Source organism: Anabas testudineus, chromosome 1 (assembly GCF_900324465.2).
Source record: "Anabas testudineus chromosome 1, fAnaTes1.2, whole genome shotgun sequence".
NCBI classification, from domain to species: Eukaryota; Metazoa; Chordata; class Actinopteri; order Anabantiformes; family Anabantidae; genus Anabas; species Anabas testudineus.
In genome coordinates this window covers 19780482-19796314 of record NC_046610.1, presented here as the reverse complement: position 1 = coordinate 19796314, position 15833 = coordinate 19780482, and the positions used below count along the sequence as shown (strand labels likewise).

General features: G+C 40.3%; 2 protein-coding genes across 4 annotated transcripts; both read left to right on the top strand.

The window, feature by feature from the left end:
* The first annotated feature begins 2626 nt into the window (after window positions 1-2626).
* On the top strand, window positions 2627-6139 carry LOC113161593 (lipopolysaccharide-induced tumor necrosis factor-alpha factor homolog). Its single transcript, XM_026359269.1, has 5 exons — window positions 2627-2709; window positions 4494-4679; window positions 4868-4921; window positions 5030-5174; window positions 5653-6139. Exons 2-5 carry the CDS (start codon window positions 4499-4501, stop codon window positions 5756-5758), a joined length of 486 nt encoding a protein of 161 aa, XP_026215054.1. The 5' UTR covers window positions 2627-2709; window positions 4494-4498; the 3' UTR covers window positions 5759-6139.
* A 1919-nt stretch (window positions 6140-8058) lies between these two features.
* On the top strand, window positions 8059-15673 carry gprc5bb (G protein-coupled receptor, class C, group 5, member Bb). 3 transcript variants are annotated; one of them, XM_026358892.1, is made up of 4 exons: window positions 8059-9303; window positions 10019-11114; window positions 13487-13599; window positions 13700-15673. In XM_026358892.1, exons 2-4 carry the CDS (start codon window positions 10019-10021, stop codon window positions 13742-13744), a joined length of 1254 nt encoding a protein of 417 aa, XP_026214677.1. In that variant the 5' UTR covers window positions 8059-9303; the 3' UTR covers window positions 13745-15673. The 3 variants fall into 3 exon arrangements, with proteins under 3 accessions (XP_026214677.1, XP_026214678.1, XP_026214679.1); XM_026358893.1 differs by having other exon boundaries at window positions 10019-11124; XM_026358894.1 differs by lacking the exons at window positions 13487-13599; window positions 13700-15673 and adding an exon at window positions 12127-13430.
* The last annotated feature ends 160 nt before the right edge of the window (window positions 15674-15833 follow it).

The following is a 15833-nucleotide window of genomic DNA, read 5'->3' as shown; positions in this document are numbered from 1 at the left end:
TCTAACACCTGTCTTGTCTTCACTTTAGCCTGCACATCTTACACTTACTCTGCATCTCGTGGTGAAGTGAGTTTCTGCTTTTGTTAAAATTCAGCCACATTAACTTAACTAACATTAACTTTATTAGTTAAACAACATTATGAATAACTTTCACATCTCACTAAACACTTAAATCATTCATATCATGACTCTGGATTTTACAAAGTCCCAACTTCCCTCCACCCAGTAATTCAACATACTGTCAGTGCTTTCCCAGCAGTCAACGTAACTCTTTGTTCTCTGACCCTCTGCATTTCTTTTCCATAGGCACCTCATATCAGTGAACTGGGCATTGCAACACCTTATTGTAGGAAGAAGGCTAAATAAAAAACGAAATGTATTTCTAAAGAAAATGAATGTCATCTTTTAACTTTAAGGATGAAAGCTCTTTAAGAGATCTTTCAATTCTTTGACACTAACACTTGTGTGGGCCACAGACATTTCAATTACTATGTGATTTTCCACAACTCTTCTTCTAAGGTCACACTTCCAAACACCTACGTTGTCCAGATCCCACTTCGATAATAGTCTTAGATTTATCTTCTTTGAACATGGCTGGATCTCCCAGACCTGATTTTTACTCCACTGCTTTTAATTTCCCCTTTAAATGAATTGAGATGCTCACACACTTTATTCCCACACAAACATTTAATAATTATGAACAATTCCTCAACCTTCAAGCACCGCTTTAAAACACCTCCAGTGTCCAACTGTTGCACAGTTGCTGTTGTACAAAAGTGATAGCAGTGCTTTGATTGCTCGGCTAAGAAACTCACACACCAACACTGAAGGCAGGTCTGACTTCCAGTTTACAAAACCAAACCAGTACTGTCCTCTGACTTTGTGCGGTGCTGTGACACGGAGAGGATGGTTAGTGGGCAAGGAAAGGAAACAGGAAGTTTATTTTTGGAGTGAGACCATGGGTGGAGTCTGTAAAGACAGGTGGAAACTTCACCTGGGCCTTTCTTCCTTTACACACCTGAGGGACAGCAGTGGAGGCCAGCCTTTGTTTGGTGTCTGATTTGGTAGGTCACTTTTTAACTATAGATGAAGAAGTTCATTTCTAGGTGAAGGTAGGTAAATATTTGTACTTCATTTAGACTCTAAAGTGCGTTGAGCATACAACTGATATTTTTTAATTGTGGCAGGCCTTCCTCTTAGTCCAGTAGAACCCCATAGGGGTATTTTATATAGTTTTTTGTATATGTGCTTGTGTCTGCTTTGCTAAGTGCTGATGTAGTAACTTAGTGGTATTACTGCAATTTTAGACTGTGCAATTTGCAACTCTAAAAGATAACCCCAGCGCGACTGCTACTGCTACTGTGACCTACACCAATCAAAATGCTGCATGAAATAAAGGCCAGATCAACGAGACTCTTAGATCTGTTGGTCTGAGCAGGTTTATTCTCTGTTTATCAATCTAAATAAGGTGAAAAGATTGAAGTAGCAAATATAGGTGCACTATTGTTGCATGAATAATAGGGGCTGGTTCAAAGATTTAAAACGGTATTTATCTTGAAAGGGAATGCTAGATTAAGAGCCAGAGGCCATTGTGGCATTTGCACAGTTTTATTATTACAACAGTGTTTGATGTCAGGTAAAAAATAGAAGTCAGTTTAAATCCTGCTGATAGGTTTGTTAGACTGTGCCTAAGAGTCAGAGTCGCATCTCAGTTTAACGGCTAAAATGGTTTTACAGTTTAATAGTGACTAAAATGAATTAATAACAACCTTAGGCCCTAATTACAACAACCAGGTACATTAACATTTGTTGCAACACTGTTTTATATCTGTGCATTTTAGACAACATTTAGTAGTGTAAATATTTTCCTGTGACATTTTTTTTATCATTTAATGCACCACTGAACAAAAGTAAAAAAAGATTTATTTATAGCACACAGAGCCTCTCAGGTTTCTAACAGAGCATTATTTACTAAGAGATTTATGATAATAAACTGTAATCATGACATCAGAGCTAAAGCAAATTGTTATTAAAATCCCCTCCCAATTTAACTTTCCCTTTACTGCTTCCATAGGTGGGGCAGCAGAGTCTATATAGAAAGCAACTCACCTCTGTCAATCTCTCTTTTGAACAAAGGAGCCAGCTGCACTCATGTTCGAACTTCACCTTCCTATAGTTTAAACTGTGTAGATGACATATAGGTTTGCTTTGTTAATGAGTTCCACTTCAGTGGCTTCAATATTTGTTAACATGCATGTGTTGTAGTGGTTTACAGTGTTTTACATTATTTAGTATGTTTGGAGAAATATTTGTTTTAGAATTTAATCTAATTTAATATATTTTTTCTATTGTAATAATTTCCAGGTTTACATGAAAATATCATAGATTTTCAGTGTGATCCAGACCTTTGAACTGAACTGTACTCTGTCTTCTGGTTAGTTTGTTTCAGTTTTATTTTATTTTGACCTTTATGTTTTGTGTTTCTTATATAATACTACTTGCCAGTTGTTACTCATCAGTTTAAGCAGGGAACTGAAATAAAGGTTTCAGTTGAGTTCAGATTTTAACAAACAGTACAAGCTTACTACTATGACTCACCATTGCTCCACCTTCTGGCACATTTCAGTGGGAATAGTGTTCTACTTCTCATTTACACTCAAACACCAGAGGAGGAAGCAGTACTGCACCCTTAGGACTCACCTGATTGAGGTAAGAGATGTCAAATCTGTCCTCAGTTAAGAGAAATTACTATTGTCAGGCAGAAAGAGCTAAAAAACAAAACAACAAACTACACACCAGCAGAACCTCTACTAACTTTTTTAATGCTTCTGTAGTTTACGTCAAAATCAAAGAACAGCTACTCAACATTTTTTTATTGGGTCAAGGAGAAGCCTTTTAAGCTGACTTTGATTTAAACATCACAATATTCACTCAGTCTTTGCTCTATGTAAACTGTAAATCTGAATGGGCATTTGTGTTGAAAGATCACAACACATGAATGCAAACTAAACATCAGCATGGAAATGTTTTTCATTTTTTGGTCCATGGTTTTGATGCGCGGGTGTGTGGGTGTGCGTGAGGCCTGATCTTATCACACATCAAAGCCATGTTACGTGTAGGAATTCTTTTATTACTGGCCTTTATTTTATTAACCAAGCCTCATAAGAATCTGCATCCTCAGCCATAAGTATTGGTTTCAGCCTGGTGACTGGACCTCTGAATTCAACAATGTTAATGGCAAAGTGGACACAGAACAGGCTGAGCAAGATCTCCCATCTTTCCTACACACCCTTTTTTCATTACTATTTTTGTGTCCCTTTATGCTCGGTAATCCACTTGCTCCAGCCTACGTTTTCTAATTTGGATGCTGGCTGAAATAACTCAGTGCATGCAGCTTAATAAAATGCAAACAAATGAATAAAACACACAAATCAGGGATCTAGAAATAAATGCAAATGCAAAGTAACTATGACGCTAATGTAAAACACTAGAAACCTACTGTAACAAACATTCTCTAATTTAGCGGCACATGCGCAATGTGAAACAATGCAAGCATCAAAAGCTTCAATAGGTAAATGACCACTTTTTATTTATTTTCAATGGAGATGGCAACAAAAAGTTTCCCACAGTACAATCCAACATTAAACATGCACACACAGACAATACTAAAACCAGACAACTATGTATAACACTTTCAATGAAGGTGTTTGGGTTTCAGTAGGTTTCTTTACTTTCTTTACTTTACTGTTAACCATAAGTAAATGGATTGGATTACTGCAACTCTTGATGAAACTGTGCTTGTGTCATTTGCTCATTTGCTTGTGTTTTGTGCATTGACTTGTGTATTTTGACCTCTCTCAGCTTCCATAAATTTGGTTGTAAGTTTGCTTGCGCAGAGATTGGAATCAACACGTCTTTTTTTTACAGTGAAGTGTTTTACAGCAAAGTCATCACAGATCCGTTTGACAAACACTAGCCTCAGCGTGATCGTCCAGCACGGTTCTGCCTAGAGAAATAGTCACTAGGAGAGAGTAAGAGACAAATCTGATTTAATTAAACTGGAGCTCTACAGATGGTTTCGGTCTTGCAACAGAATCTCTTACACACAAGTATTTTTGTGCATTAAAATAAAATGCCACCAAACCTGCTTGCTGGCATGCATCATAGGAGCATTGTTACAGAAAGGCCCAGTCATTGCATTAACATGCTCCTGAACTTGATGATCAAGTTTTCAATCACGAGAGAGAAGTACTGGAGATGCCAGATTTTAATCTGTTGCTAAGATTGCTTTATATTTTAACCACCTGACTCTCATGGAAGGAAGGCAATGATAAACAGCACAGACCTTAATGGAAGCATTTTAGGATTATAACTTATTATTATTATTATTATTTTTATTTTTATTTATTTTTTTTATTATTATTATTACTTAATTTCTAGTTTTGGCTAAATTCTATCTGCCTTACAAACTTTTTCTCTTGTCCATTAAACAGATATCATGGAGAAAGGTCAGGGACCTCCTCCACAGATGTTGCCAGTAATGGACATACCGGCACCACCATATCCTGGTCCCCCTGTACAACCTGTGCCAGAAATGTACTATCCCCAACAACAGCCTGTTGTTCAGCCTGTTGTTCATCCTGTTTATCAGCCTGTTGTTCAGCCTGTTGTCCAGCCCGGTAAAACATCACAGATTTTCACCTGTTGACATTTGACCTGCTTATTTTTCTGTATTACTTTGATGTAACTCTTTATTTTTGAGTTACAAACTCTATGTAATTGTTGTCTGTTGTTATGTCTATGTTGTAGGAGCTTTTTTGTTTTGTTATATTCTTTAAACTGTTACTGCTACATGTCTCATATCCAGGTCAGCAAATTGCTTATCAGTACAGTGCACAGCAGCCGCAGGTCGTACAGCCAGGCAAGTGTGTCTCTCCAGCTGCACGATGTTGAAGTTATAATGCATGTGTGAGATGAAGAATAAAGGGGGAGATGTCAGTATAGTTGTGTTTGTTTTCTTCTGTCACAGTTAGCCAGGTAGTGGTGCAGCAGATGCCGAGAGAGGCTCCTGGACAGATGGTGTGTCCGCGCTGCCAGAACACCGTTGTCTCTTCAGTCATGTACAAAAGTGGCCTGCTCACGTGGCTGATCTGTGGCTTACTAGGAATTTTCGGGTGAGTAGAGACCCCAACACACACACACACACACACACACACACACACACACACACACACACACACACACCGGATATTCGGAGTTGTGTTTTCGACTTGGACTAATTCCCTCACACTTAAAAATTGGGAGTTGTGAATAATCTTGATTACTAATATTTATTTATTAATTATTTGAAGAGCTAGGTTGTCACACTGTGGGTTTGTGTGGTTGAGCAGGGTCTGGTGATTCATTCTGAAACAAACATCAAACACGTGTGTCACTGTATGGTAAAGAAGCGATGATATATCAGTAAGCACTTTAAAAAATACAAATACCAATAAATAGAAATGCCAATACACTGTTCTGCAGCCCCGATGCCCTACAGCAAACAACAGAACACTTTTTACAACCTGCACACACTATATACCCACATAAAGACCAAGTAACCTAAAATTAACAAAACAAATTAATGAGCTTTATTCTGATGCTCCACTCCAGGATCTGGCCCTGCTGTTTAATACCTTTCTGTGTGGATGCTTGCAAGGATGTGGAGCATGTTTGTCCCGCGTGCAACAACATTCTGCACGTCCATAAACGCCTGTGAGACAGTGCTGTACACAGTAGTACAAACTCTCTGAAGAAACAACAAATGCACAGCATGTTCAGCTATAAACCACTATCTGCAAAGCTTAGACGTGCTTGCTTGGTTATAATGTATGTTGGTACCTACATTGTTGTGTATTGTACATATGTCATTTCTCTTTGTCTGATGATTTGTTATGTGCAATCATGTTGTAAAATGTGAACGTGAAAAATCTATTATATATTATAATTATATAAATATGAAGAATATCTTATCTGCAATATTGTAGTTGTTTGAAGAGCTGTAAGACAGACACTGTAAAATAAAACAAAAGCTGTATCATGTTTAACTTGTTACATTCCTAACTTAAATGTGGTAATAAAGCCTTTTACTAATAAGCAACTCTTGGCTTGGAGCATGACAGTGAAAAGCAGTAAGTCACCTGTAATTACTAATTTACATAAATTTTAATATGCATCATGAAGCAAAGAATAATAATATATTTAAATCTCTATCACATCTACATCTACGGCTGCTTAAACAGAGCCCTTCAAACATACGTTTTTAACATGGGAATTAAAACCTCATACAATCACCTACTGGCTTCAACACCTTTTACATGACAACTTAAATTAAATCTTATAATGCGATCTAGAGGACTTGGGGAAAATATTTCCACCCAAAACATGCACGAGGGTTTTTTTCTTCATTTTTTTTATTGGTGTGAACTGTGTTTTACAGCTTTGTGACAATGTCCCATTAGGAAGAGCACAGGTGTAATTAACACTGTCATAGTTCTGGTATTGTGGTTGATCGCTGACTGGTTTGGCTCAATACCTAAATGGGGCTGAGCTGCCAGTAAAGACACTTACTCAGCTCATGTTTATGACAACTACCGGTGAATCAAGACTACCTTTATTGTCAGTAATATGCTGTATTTCACACCAAACACTCAGTATTGCAGTGTAATGGGAAATATTGCACAGTGAAAAACTAATCTAGAGAGTTACCAAATAGAAAAGAAGATTTATTTTTTAACAAGGATTATTTAATGACATGACTTTGTACACTTTGACACTGCAGGTGTCTGCGTGATTGCTGGTTGGTGCTTTCACTAATGAATGCATAGAAGAAGAGAAAATTAGGCGATAGATCCTCGTTTAATGTAGATTTGAGTTCCCTACATGGTTATTTACTGGAGCTTCCTGTAGTTCTGTAACTAGACAGCAGAGGGAGCCACAAGGCAGGAGGAGGGCCACCTCCTGTCAACAACAACAATAACACTGTCACTGTTTTACAGTAGGGCTGCACTGATATGGTAGAAAACTCTTTCCCAACATGTAAAAGACCTCAACCAACTGCAGCAACATGTTTCACAGCTCGCAAGTGGCGATTTAATGACTGATCCTAAGAGTCTCAGTCCTTAAGTATCATGTTGGCCAATAGGAGGAAAGTACAGGTATCCAGGAGTGGATGTTTTATAGTGAAGTGTGGCAGAGTCTAACATGTACAGTATGTGGCCTCCACTTTGGACTCCTTTGTGTGTCTCTGTGTGTATGTGTGTGTCTGTTTGGAGAGATGAGGGACAAAGCTGGGATTATGGGATGGGACATACTTAACCAGGTTCTGTTGGAGTGTGACCATCGTAACCACTGGATTACCCTGATTGGGAATGATCACCTGAGTTAATCAGCACTTCTCTGCCCCGTCTCTCACCTCCGTCTTATTTCATCTCCAACTCAAACAGAGAAACACAACAAGCAGCACAGAGACACACAGACACACACATTTCCACATTTGAGACACCAAACTCCCCCGAACCTCAGTGACAGAATTCATGGTTTGTGTTAATATCTGAAGCAGATGAAGACGTCAGAGAGAGACATTCAGTTTATCTCATACAGCAAAGAGTGGCCTCAGACTAGGATCTAGGAAACAGGTTGAGTTTTTTCAATATAGTTTGTAAAAAATACAGACTGCGGCTTGTTGGGAGTTAGATCAGAAGATTAATTTCACACAAAGACGGGAAACAGCGGACGAGCTGCCCCGGCTGGTAACTTTCAGGTTGCCTGGCAACCAGCCAAGAAGTCATCAGCACATAACCCCGAAATAAAAGAAGTCTTCCTACTTCTGTGTTGGTCCAGATCAAACAAATGTGATATAACATGTAAACATGAATTCTAACTTTAGAGCTTGTGGACTGTTTCCAGTCCTTATGCTGAGCCAAGCTAACTGTTGTAGTTTCCTCTTTGGTTTACACAGAGTGGCATTGATTGACTTAACTTTCAGTACAAAAATGTTTTTCTTAAGTTCCCTAGGGGAACTGGGGAACCACCCACCTGTACTCATCATATCGGGGGAATAGCTGGATCTACTGTTTGTACTGGTGCACATCTCTTCATTCATTCTCTGTGACTGACGGATGCTTTTACTCCTGCTGATTACATGCATGTGACAACTCCCTGTCTGGATTAGACCGTCTTAACTGACGCAGCGGGGTGCAGGTGTGTGCTCCTTTCTTACATCTTACATCTGTGTGCCACAAACTGGCTTCTCCTTTTTCTCTGACACGACGATCCAAAGCAACTGCTCCTTCGTTCTGCTCGTGCTGTGTCCCTCACATACACTAACTCCAGCGGAGGAGATTACTCCACCCTAAAGCCACTGAATCATCTTCACCGGTGTTATGTAACACTCAACTAGGATGGCCACGTGGCTCACCTGTGTCTGGATTGACCATCTGTCCCTCCCAACCTACGGTAAATCCCATCTTCACTCATCAACACACGCCATCAGAGTGCACCGGATACTTTCTTGCAGAACAAGACATCTGATTGTTTTGGTTCAATCTGGTGATCAAAGATGAATCCACCACAGCTATGGCTGTGAGGAAGAATTGTATGAGTGGTACAAGGAAGATGTGGGAGCCCGAAGACAGGAAATAACACTGAGATGTGCAAACGAGTGATTAATACTGAATTGGCAGTTCATTGCCATACTTAACATGTTGAACTTCTTTCCTGTTCTCCTCCTGTTTAGACAGGTGCACCAGAAAATCAGACTCCCCGTGTGTGGGTGAAGAGAGGTGAAGCTGGGATTTCATTTCTGTTGACACCTCCACAGATTCAGCGTGAAGCGAGCAGAGAGAGAAACAGACATGCAGACGGAATGAATAGGAAGAGGAGGACAGAGGGAGCGACAGTGAGAGAGAAGAGTGAAAGAGAGACACAAGATATATTTGACCATGTGGGTGTGTGAAGTATCAAGGCATGCATCATAATTGTGGATTCTTCTCGGAGCAGCTGGACGTGTCACTGCAGCAGCAGGACGTTATTGGTCTCGCAAAGTGTGTTATTTTGTACTTTACTGCAGCAGGAGCTGTGTGCGTGGCCAGGAAGCAACATAAGAGACATTTCTAATGACAAAATGGAAACCGTTTTGACTCTGCTGCCTCCACTGTTTCATTAATTTGGATCGTAAAAATACTCAAAGTGATGCAGAGTGGGAAAATAATGATGCCTCATCACTGTCAATAATCAAGAATTCAAGTCAAGAATTTGTCCAAGGTGAGTTTGGGATTGTCTCAAATAAAAAATGAAATAGTTTTAATGCTTTGTATTTAAATCTAATTTACACACACACCTCTAATTCACACACACACACACACACACACACACACACACACAGTGAAGACATCAGTGAGAACATTTTTTGCAGTGTTTGGGATAAAACCTGGTTCTAGGGTAAAGGTTAAAATCATAGTCATTGTGTATTATGTCACTGAGTAGCCTCACATGTAAATACAAACCGTGTGTGTGTGTGTGTGTGTGTGTGTGTGTGTGTGTGTGTGTGTGTGTATAGTCGTGCATTTCTCTGTGCTTTTGGGTACTGAAACCCGACTTCTCAAAAGCCCAGTATGTGATGTACTCAGCCCACGCTGTTTCCCGTTCCCATGGAAACCATTGCCAAGTGCTAAAAGCAGTCCTACTCGGTGCTGTGAGTGTGTGTTTGTGTTTGTGTGTCTGAAAGAGAAACAGAATAATTCTTTCTTGGTATACTGCTGTGTTTCTTGTATATTGTGAATCATGGAGATGCTGCATAGACTAGTCTAATTTACTGTAGATCTATGTCAACTGTCCTGTCCTCCACCTCCTCTTGATGTTTTTTTCATTATCCCTGCTCTTGTTTCTCTCTCTGTAGCTTTACCTCTCATAATCATCTTTAACCCTTTCCCTGTCTCTCCTCATCACTAAAATGTTTCTCTCTGTGTGTCTCTCTAAGATGGCAGTCAGCCCTATCATCATCTTCCTCCTGTCAATGATTGGGTATGGCTCATCCCACCCCTCTCCTCCCCCGCCTCGGGGGTGCAGCGTGGATGTGGACCCTCCGTACAGGGTGCTCTGTGACCTGGAGTCAGTGTGGGGTGTGGTTCTAGAGGCTGTGGCCTGCAGCGGTGGTCTCACCTCTCTGGTCCTTGCTGTGCTCTTGTTGGTCAAGCTACGCTCCATTTCCGACCACGCCAGGCGCTCCAGCGTGGGGCCTCTTCTTCTGCTCCTGGGTACACTCCTGGGGCTCTTCTCCATCTCTCTGGCATTCCTGGTGGGGAAGAACCAGGCACTCTGTGTGGTTCGCAGGGCCTTCTGGGGTCCTCTCTTTGCCCTTTGTTTCTCCAGCTTGCTGGTGCAGGGTGTGAGGCTCAGGAGGCTGGTGGCTGGCAAGACGAGCCCATCAGGCAGTTCACTGGCTGCACTTGGTCTGGCGTTGGCCTTGGTCCAGGGGATCATTTCTGCTGAATGGGTCCTGCTCACTGTGGTCAGGGAGGGTCATCCAGCCTGTGAATATCCACCTTTGGACTTTGCCCTGACATGCAGCTACACCCTGGGTCTGCTCCTCATAGCTATGGGTCTTTCTCTAGGGGTGGTGTTGTGTGGGGGTGAATTCGGGGCAGAGGGGGGAGGTGGGAGTGAAGAGGATAGAGAAGGAGACAACGAAAAACGAAGATGGAAGTGTAACGCTGTCTGGCTCTTCCTGTCCAGCCTGGCATCAGCACTGCTGTGGGTCGCTTGGTTGGGTTTTTACCTGTACGGCAGCCAGACGTTAAGGGGAAGGGGAAAAGGTGAAAGGTCGGCAGGAAAGAAGGTGTTGGATGAGCCTGCGCTGGCAGTGGCCCTGGTCATTCAAGGCTGGATCCTACTGCTGTTCCACGCCATTCCAGAAGTGCACCTGTGTCTTCGGAAACCTCCACAGTCCAACACACAAGATTTTTTCGACACCAGCCACACGTCCCCTCCTCCACATTTTGGAGATGAGCTCCCTGCACACTCTCACCGACAATTCCCAGAAAACCAGCCCTTCTCTATGGAGGAGCACAGTGCAAGTAGGCCAATGTAATGTGTGTGTGTGTGTGTGTGTGTGTTTGCATTTTGCAAGTTTGTGTGAAGAGATAAGCTGTTTCACCCTGTGTTGAACGCTCCCTCCAATTGTTACTCATAAGGAGAGATATCCAACAAACTATGCCCAAGATCTACGTGATTTACAGCGAATCATAATAACACTGTTGCTATGCAACTAAAAACAAAAATGGATGTTGGATCCCTTGATTTATTTACAAAAATGGTGACTGACTTTGTGTTTTCAATATCATGCTGAGGAATGAAAAAAGCAGCAGTGAACAATAGTGAGAGACTGACATTTTACATCAATGCTGCAATTACAGCTATGGTTTCAATTTAATGAATAGCATGTCATTAAAATATTAATTACATGAGCCCACATAAATCAAAAAAGATAAATAATAATTTCACTAAAGAAAAGAAAAAAAATACGATTTGCAATACAAATATTAGGTGTAGTTCCTCCATTTGTCAGCAACCCATGAGGTGTTTCTGATGGCCAGGGGATGTACGTCTTTTAATGTGTCTTTGAATTACAAAACAATTTGTTATTCATTGTATCAAAACAGTTGCTATCAGTGGTCAGCTGTTGGGAGGTCAGTAAGTAGCATTTTTACGTTTTTTTCCAAACGTATTTAGTTTTAAGTTGATGTATGATGTTTTTTGTATAGAAAAAAAAAATCAATCTTTGCACGAAGAACTCTTTTTTGTGAACAACATATGGACGACCCCATCTGAAGGCAACATTACAAATCTGACAAGTCTATTTTATCATGTTTCTCCCCAGTTTTGCTGTTAACATGTCAGAGATGACAATTACTACAATACCAGAAGTGCCATGTTCTTGTTTACAGCAGCGTCTGGCTGACTTCAAGCTACTGTACACTGTCCAAAACCCAATTAAACCTCATGAAATGCCTGTTCATCCAAAGGGCTTATCTACAGGAAGATGTATGAGTAATTTCACTCTGATTGTTTTTCTATGTTTATTTGAAGCCAAATGCACAGATGAGGAACTAAACCAGGACAAACAAAGACTGGCGGCAGAGGCAGGAAGGAATCATAAATAGTGTCTTGCTGGTTATTGTACAGTTGACTGGAGAGGAGACAATGCATGCAGAGAGGAAAGTCGCATTAAAACATGAGTTAGCAAGTCACAGGTGGATTTACTTTGTGTTAAAAAGAGCAAGGTTAAAGAGGGCCACCTCAGAATGGAGGAGGCTGTATGAGCCATTTAGTAGTTTCCCTTTAAAATGGGATGAATAAAGGGAGAAATAACATAAGTCTCCTTTGTAAATGTCAAGCTGGCTTAATAAGCATTACAATGCACCAGTGCTCAATTTGTACCAGCTCACCATGGCTGATGGATGTACATAGATTATGGTGTACATAACAATATTTAATATAGAAAAGATTTGCTCTTTTGGCATTTTGCTTTTCCTTCACAGAGCGTGAAAAAAGAGTTATGAATTATGTGGTTGACGAGTTAATTTGGGGCACGTGCATCTAATGTTAAAGAGTCAGATTACTGACAGAAAAAAAGAAGTAAACTCTCAGTACTTTTTTGACCATCTAACCTCTCTAATGATGTCAGTCAGAAACAGCAATGTGCTTTATTGTGGCAGATATTAAAGACAATAAAAGGTGATTGTTTGGAGATACAGATGGTATTCTTAGTTATTATTAATTGTAATAATATTAAACGCATGTATTGTAATACATGCCTGGCTACCGCTCACTTGTAGCAGTGGGTGTGGCAAATTTTACTTAAATGCTGATATGCACCTTAACCTCAAAGTCTTTATGTGCACAGGTTTGTATGATACCTTTGACATACCATCACAGAACCATATGTTTTCTAAAACGGTGTCAAATCTGTTGTACTAGTGATTCAACCAGAAAAGTTTAATGGCAATCTGAGCTGTAGAAGTGCTCTAACTATGAGTCACACTGTCGATAGGAAAAATGAATGGGACTCTATAACAGAGGTCGTCAAACTCTGTGCACCAATAAGCATGAGAAGGGGTAATTTGCCTTGCTCAGTAAAGCTAGCAGGAGCTGTCAACCACAGTCAGTAGGCACCCACACAGCACTGAAAAGATGAGTAATCAACCACAAAAATGAAAATCACCTGTGTGGGTTCACTATGGGTGTGAAGGGCCTCTGAGTTACCAAGGTTGGAATTATACTGCACAAGCTGGAACCATTAAAACACAGAAGATGTAGCCCTTGTTTATATCACGTCCCTAATGTGTGTGTGTGTGTGTGTGTGTGTGTGTGTGTGTGTGTGTGTGTGTGTGTGTGTGTGTGTGTGTGTGTGTGTGTGTGTGTGTATGTTGCTTTCTTGGTGTGTCAGCTCTCCGAAGTGGAACGTATCACGGCAGCCATGGGAGTGTGCGTCCTGGCATCGCCTTCAGGGGCCACGTCTACCAACCCACTGAGATGGCTCTGGTCATGAATGGTGGTACAGTAAGTACGACAGGAAACCCACTCAGTACATGTCACGGTCACTCTCGATCATTAACTAACCAGCACTGTACTTACTTTACTACTTGTTTGTCTCTTGTAGATGCCCACTGCTCCAATCAACTACACCGGGCGACGGTTATGGTAATAAGGATCTTGAAGGGGATACACTGGCGCAACACTGGATCGCGATAGTAGAATTTCCTGTCTCCTAAGAGGAAGAAGGAGGAAATATCAGAGACATCACATATCACACTCAGTGGATTTGATGGGAGTTAATTATGTTTAATGTATTTGTGTTTCTCAGTGTTTTAAATGAATTAGTTTCTCACTCGCCTCTTTATCGGCAGACTGGACACGACTGTGGTCAGATCACAGATAAGCTCTTATAGTCTTAACTGTAACGTGTAAATACACTGACAAGGAGCGAGTGAAGAGGGCTGTGGTTACTATATATTCAGAGACGATCCACAATCAGCTTCTGTGTTGGAGGGGAGTTACGATTAAAGGATGACTTGAATGTAGTGAAGTTTTGCCTGAACAGCTTTAGATGAATGTTGTTACTCACTGATGCCTCTTCATCAGTGATGCTTGCTTCAAAAAAACTACGCTTTCCTTCTCTTTCTCGAGCTACAACTTGGAAACAAACCCTTAGGATGTTTATGTAAATTACCTGCATACACCCACAAAGCTTGCTTGGCCTCTGTATTTCATGATGGAAAGACCCAAAGGACTCTCATAGTGTTTTTCTCTCTGCCTCTTCATTCGTTTATCAGTGCTACCAGACAGTTTGGCACATTTGACAATGTTTATTGATAAATGCTGTGTATTTAATAGAGTTTGTGCCAGTTTTTAGAGGATTATCAGATTATTTATAGGGTGAATGAGGAGCATACAGCTCATGGATTACTAGTTTTTAATATGCATATCATTAAAAGCCATTTAATACTGCAATACCTATTGGTGCAGTACAGGGTTCACTCTTGGAGATTGTGATTTTGCACTTTAACAGCGCCAATTGTGTCTGGGTATTGCGATATTTGAGATGTATAATCATTTAATGCATGTAAAAGCTCACTTTAAAGCTAAATGTATTTTGTCTAAATTGAATTCTTTTGAGTGTTTTCTAGGATTTTGATATTCCCATTGAAAGACGTTTTATTGCTGACTCTTTATGAAGAACAGTTGGCAGATGGCAAAACAGTCTCATGTGCCCAAAAATGGACATTAAAACATTGGAAATTTCCAAGACAACCAGAAAACCCCCCACCAGCTGTGGAAGATTGTGTGATACTATGACAGTTTTGTCATCTAAGCTCAGTGTATTTTTGGTCTTGCCCAAATATGAATAGGAGCACACCACATTTGAAAAGTCCACTGAATACAGAGAAAGCATTCTGTCACCCATCACTGTGAAGTCATCTGAACATTTTCTGTGCAGCCCACTGTTTTAGCAGTAGGTCTCCATTCATTTCTATTTGACAGCAGCTGTTCAAAGCCAGTCCCAGCTCCTGAGCTGAGTATGAGCTGAATTATTCCAGGACAATTTATTCAATGCGACCGTGTTCACGTTGTGACCATTTCTTCTCGGTGTCAGACTTAACTAAATAATTGAGTTGTTGACAACTTTGCTTTTGTGTACCCGTGTGTACTCTGATATTATGAGATTTTTATGTAATAACCCTATATATCTGAGTTTTATTCATGTAAATTATACAAATTTTAGAGATGACTGGTATTTTTCTTTTGAGATGCTCTTATGATGAGAGCACTGTCACTGTTTTTGGACAGCGTAACAAGAATGTCTGTAATGTGATTTGCACAGAGTGGCTAATACATCAGTGCACATTTTCTGGTAAATAGTATATTGTCTGCCATCTGTACTTCACTACTAATTATTGCTTATTAGAAAATTGCATGGAAACCCATTCCCCTAAGCAATTGAAGTTTTCACACAGCATTCAGCCTTTCATATTATCAGGTTGGGGAATAAGAAGAAGCTTACAGCCATTCTGTACTAAAATCAGTGCCAACACATCATCTGAGGCTGCTCCCACTAACTTTGTTAAATTCTACATGTCTGGGGGTACCAACTGAATTCAATACAAACAATTATCATGAAAATCATTAATTCTATTATCTACTAAATGTACACAAATGTTTTACATAGTTTTCTTCTTTTCTTCTTCTTTCTTCTATATGTCAAGAAGGCCTTTAGTTCATTCATTCAACTCATC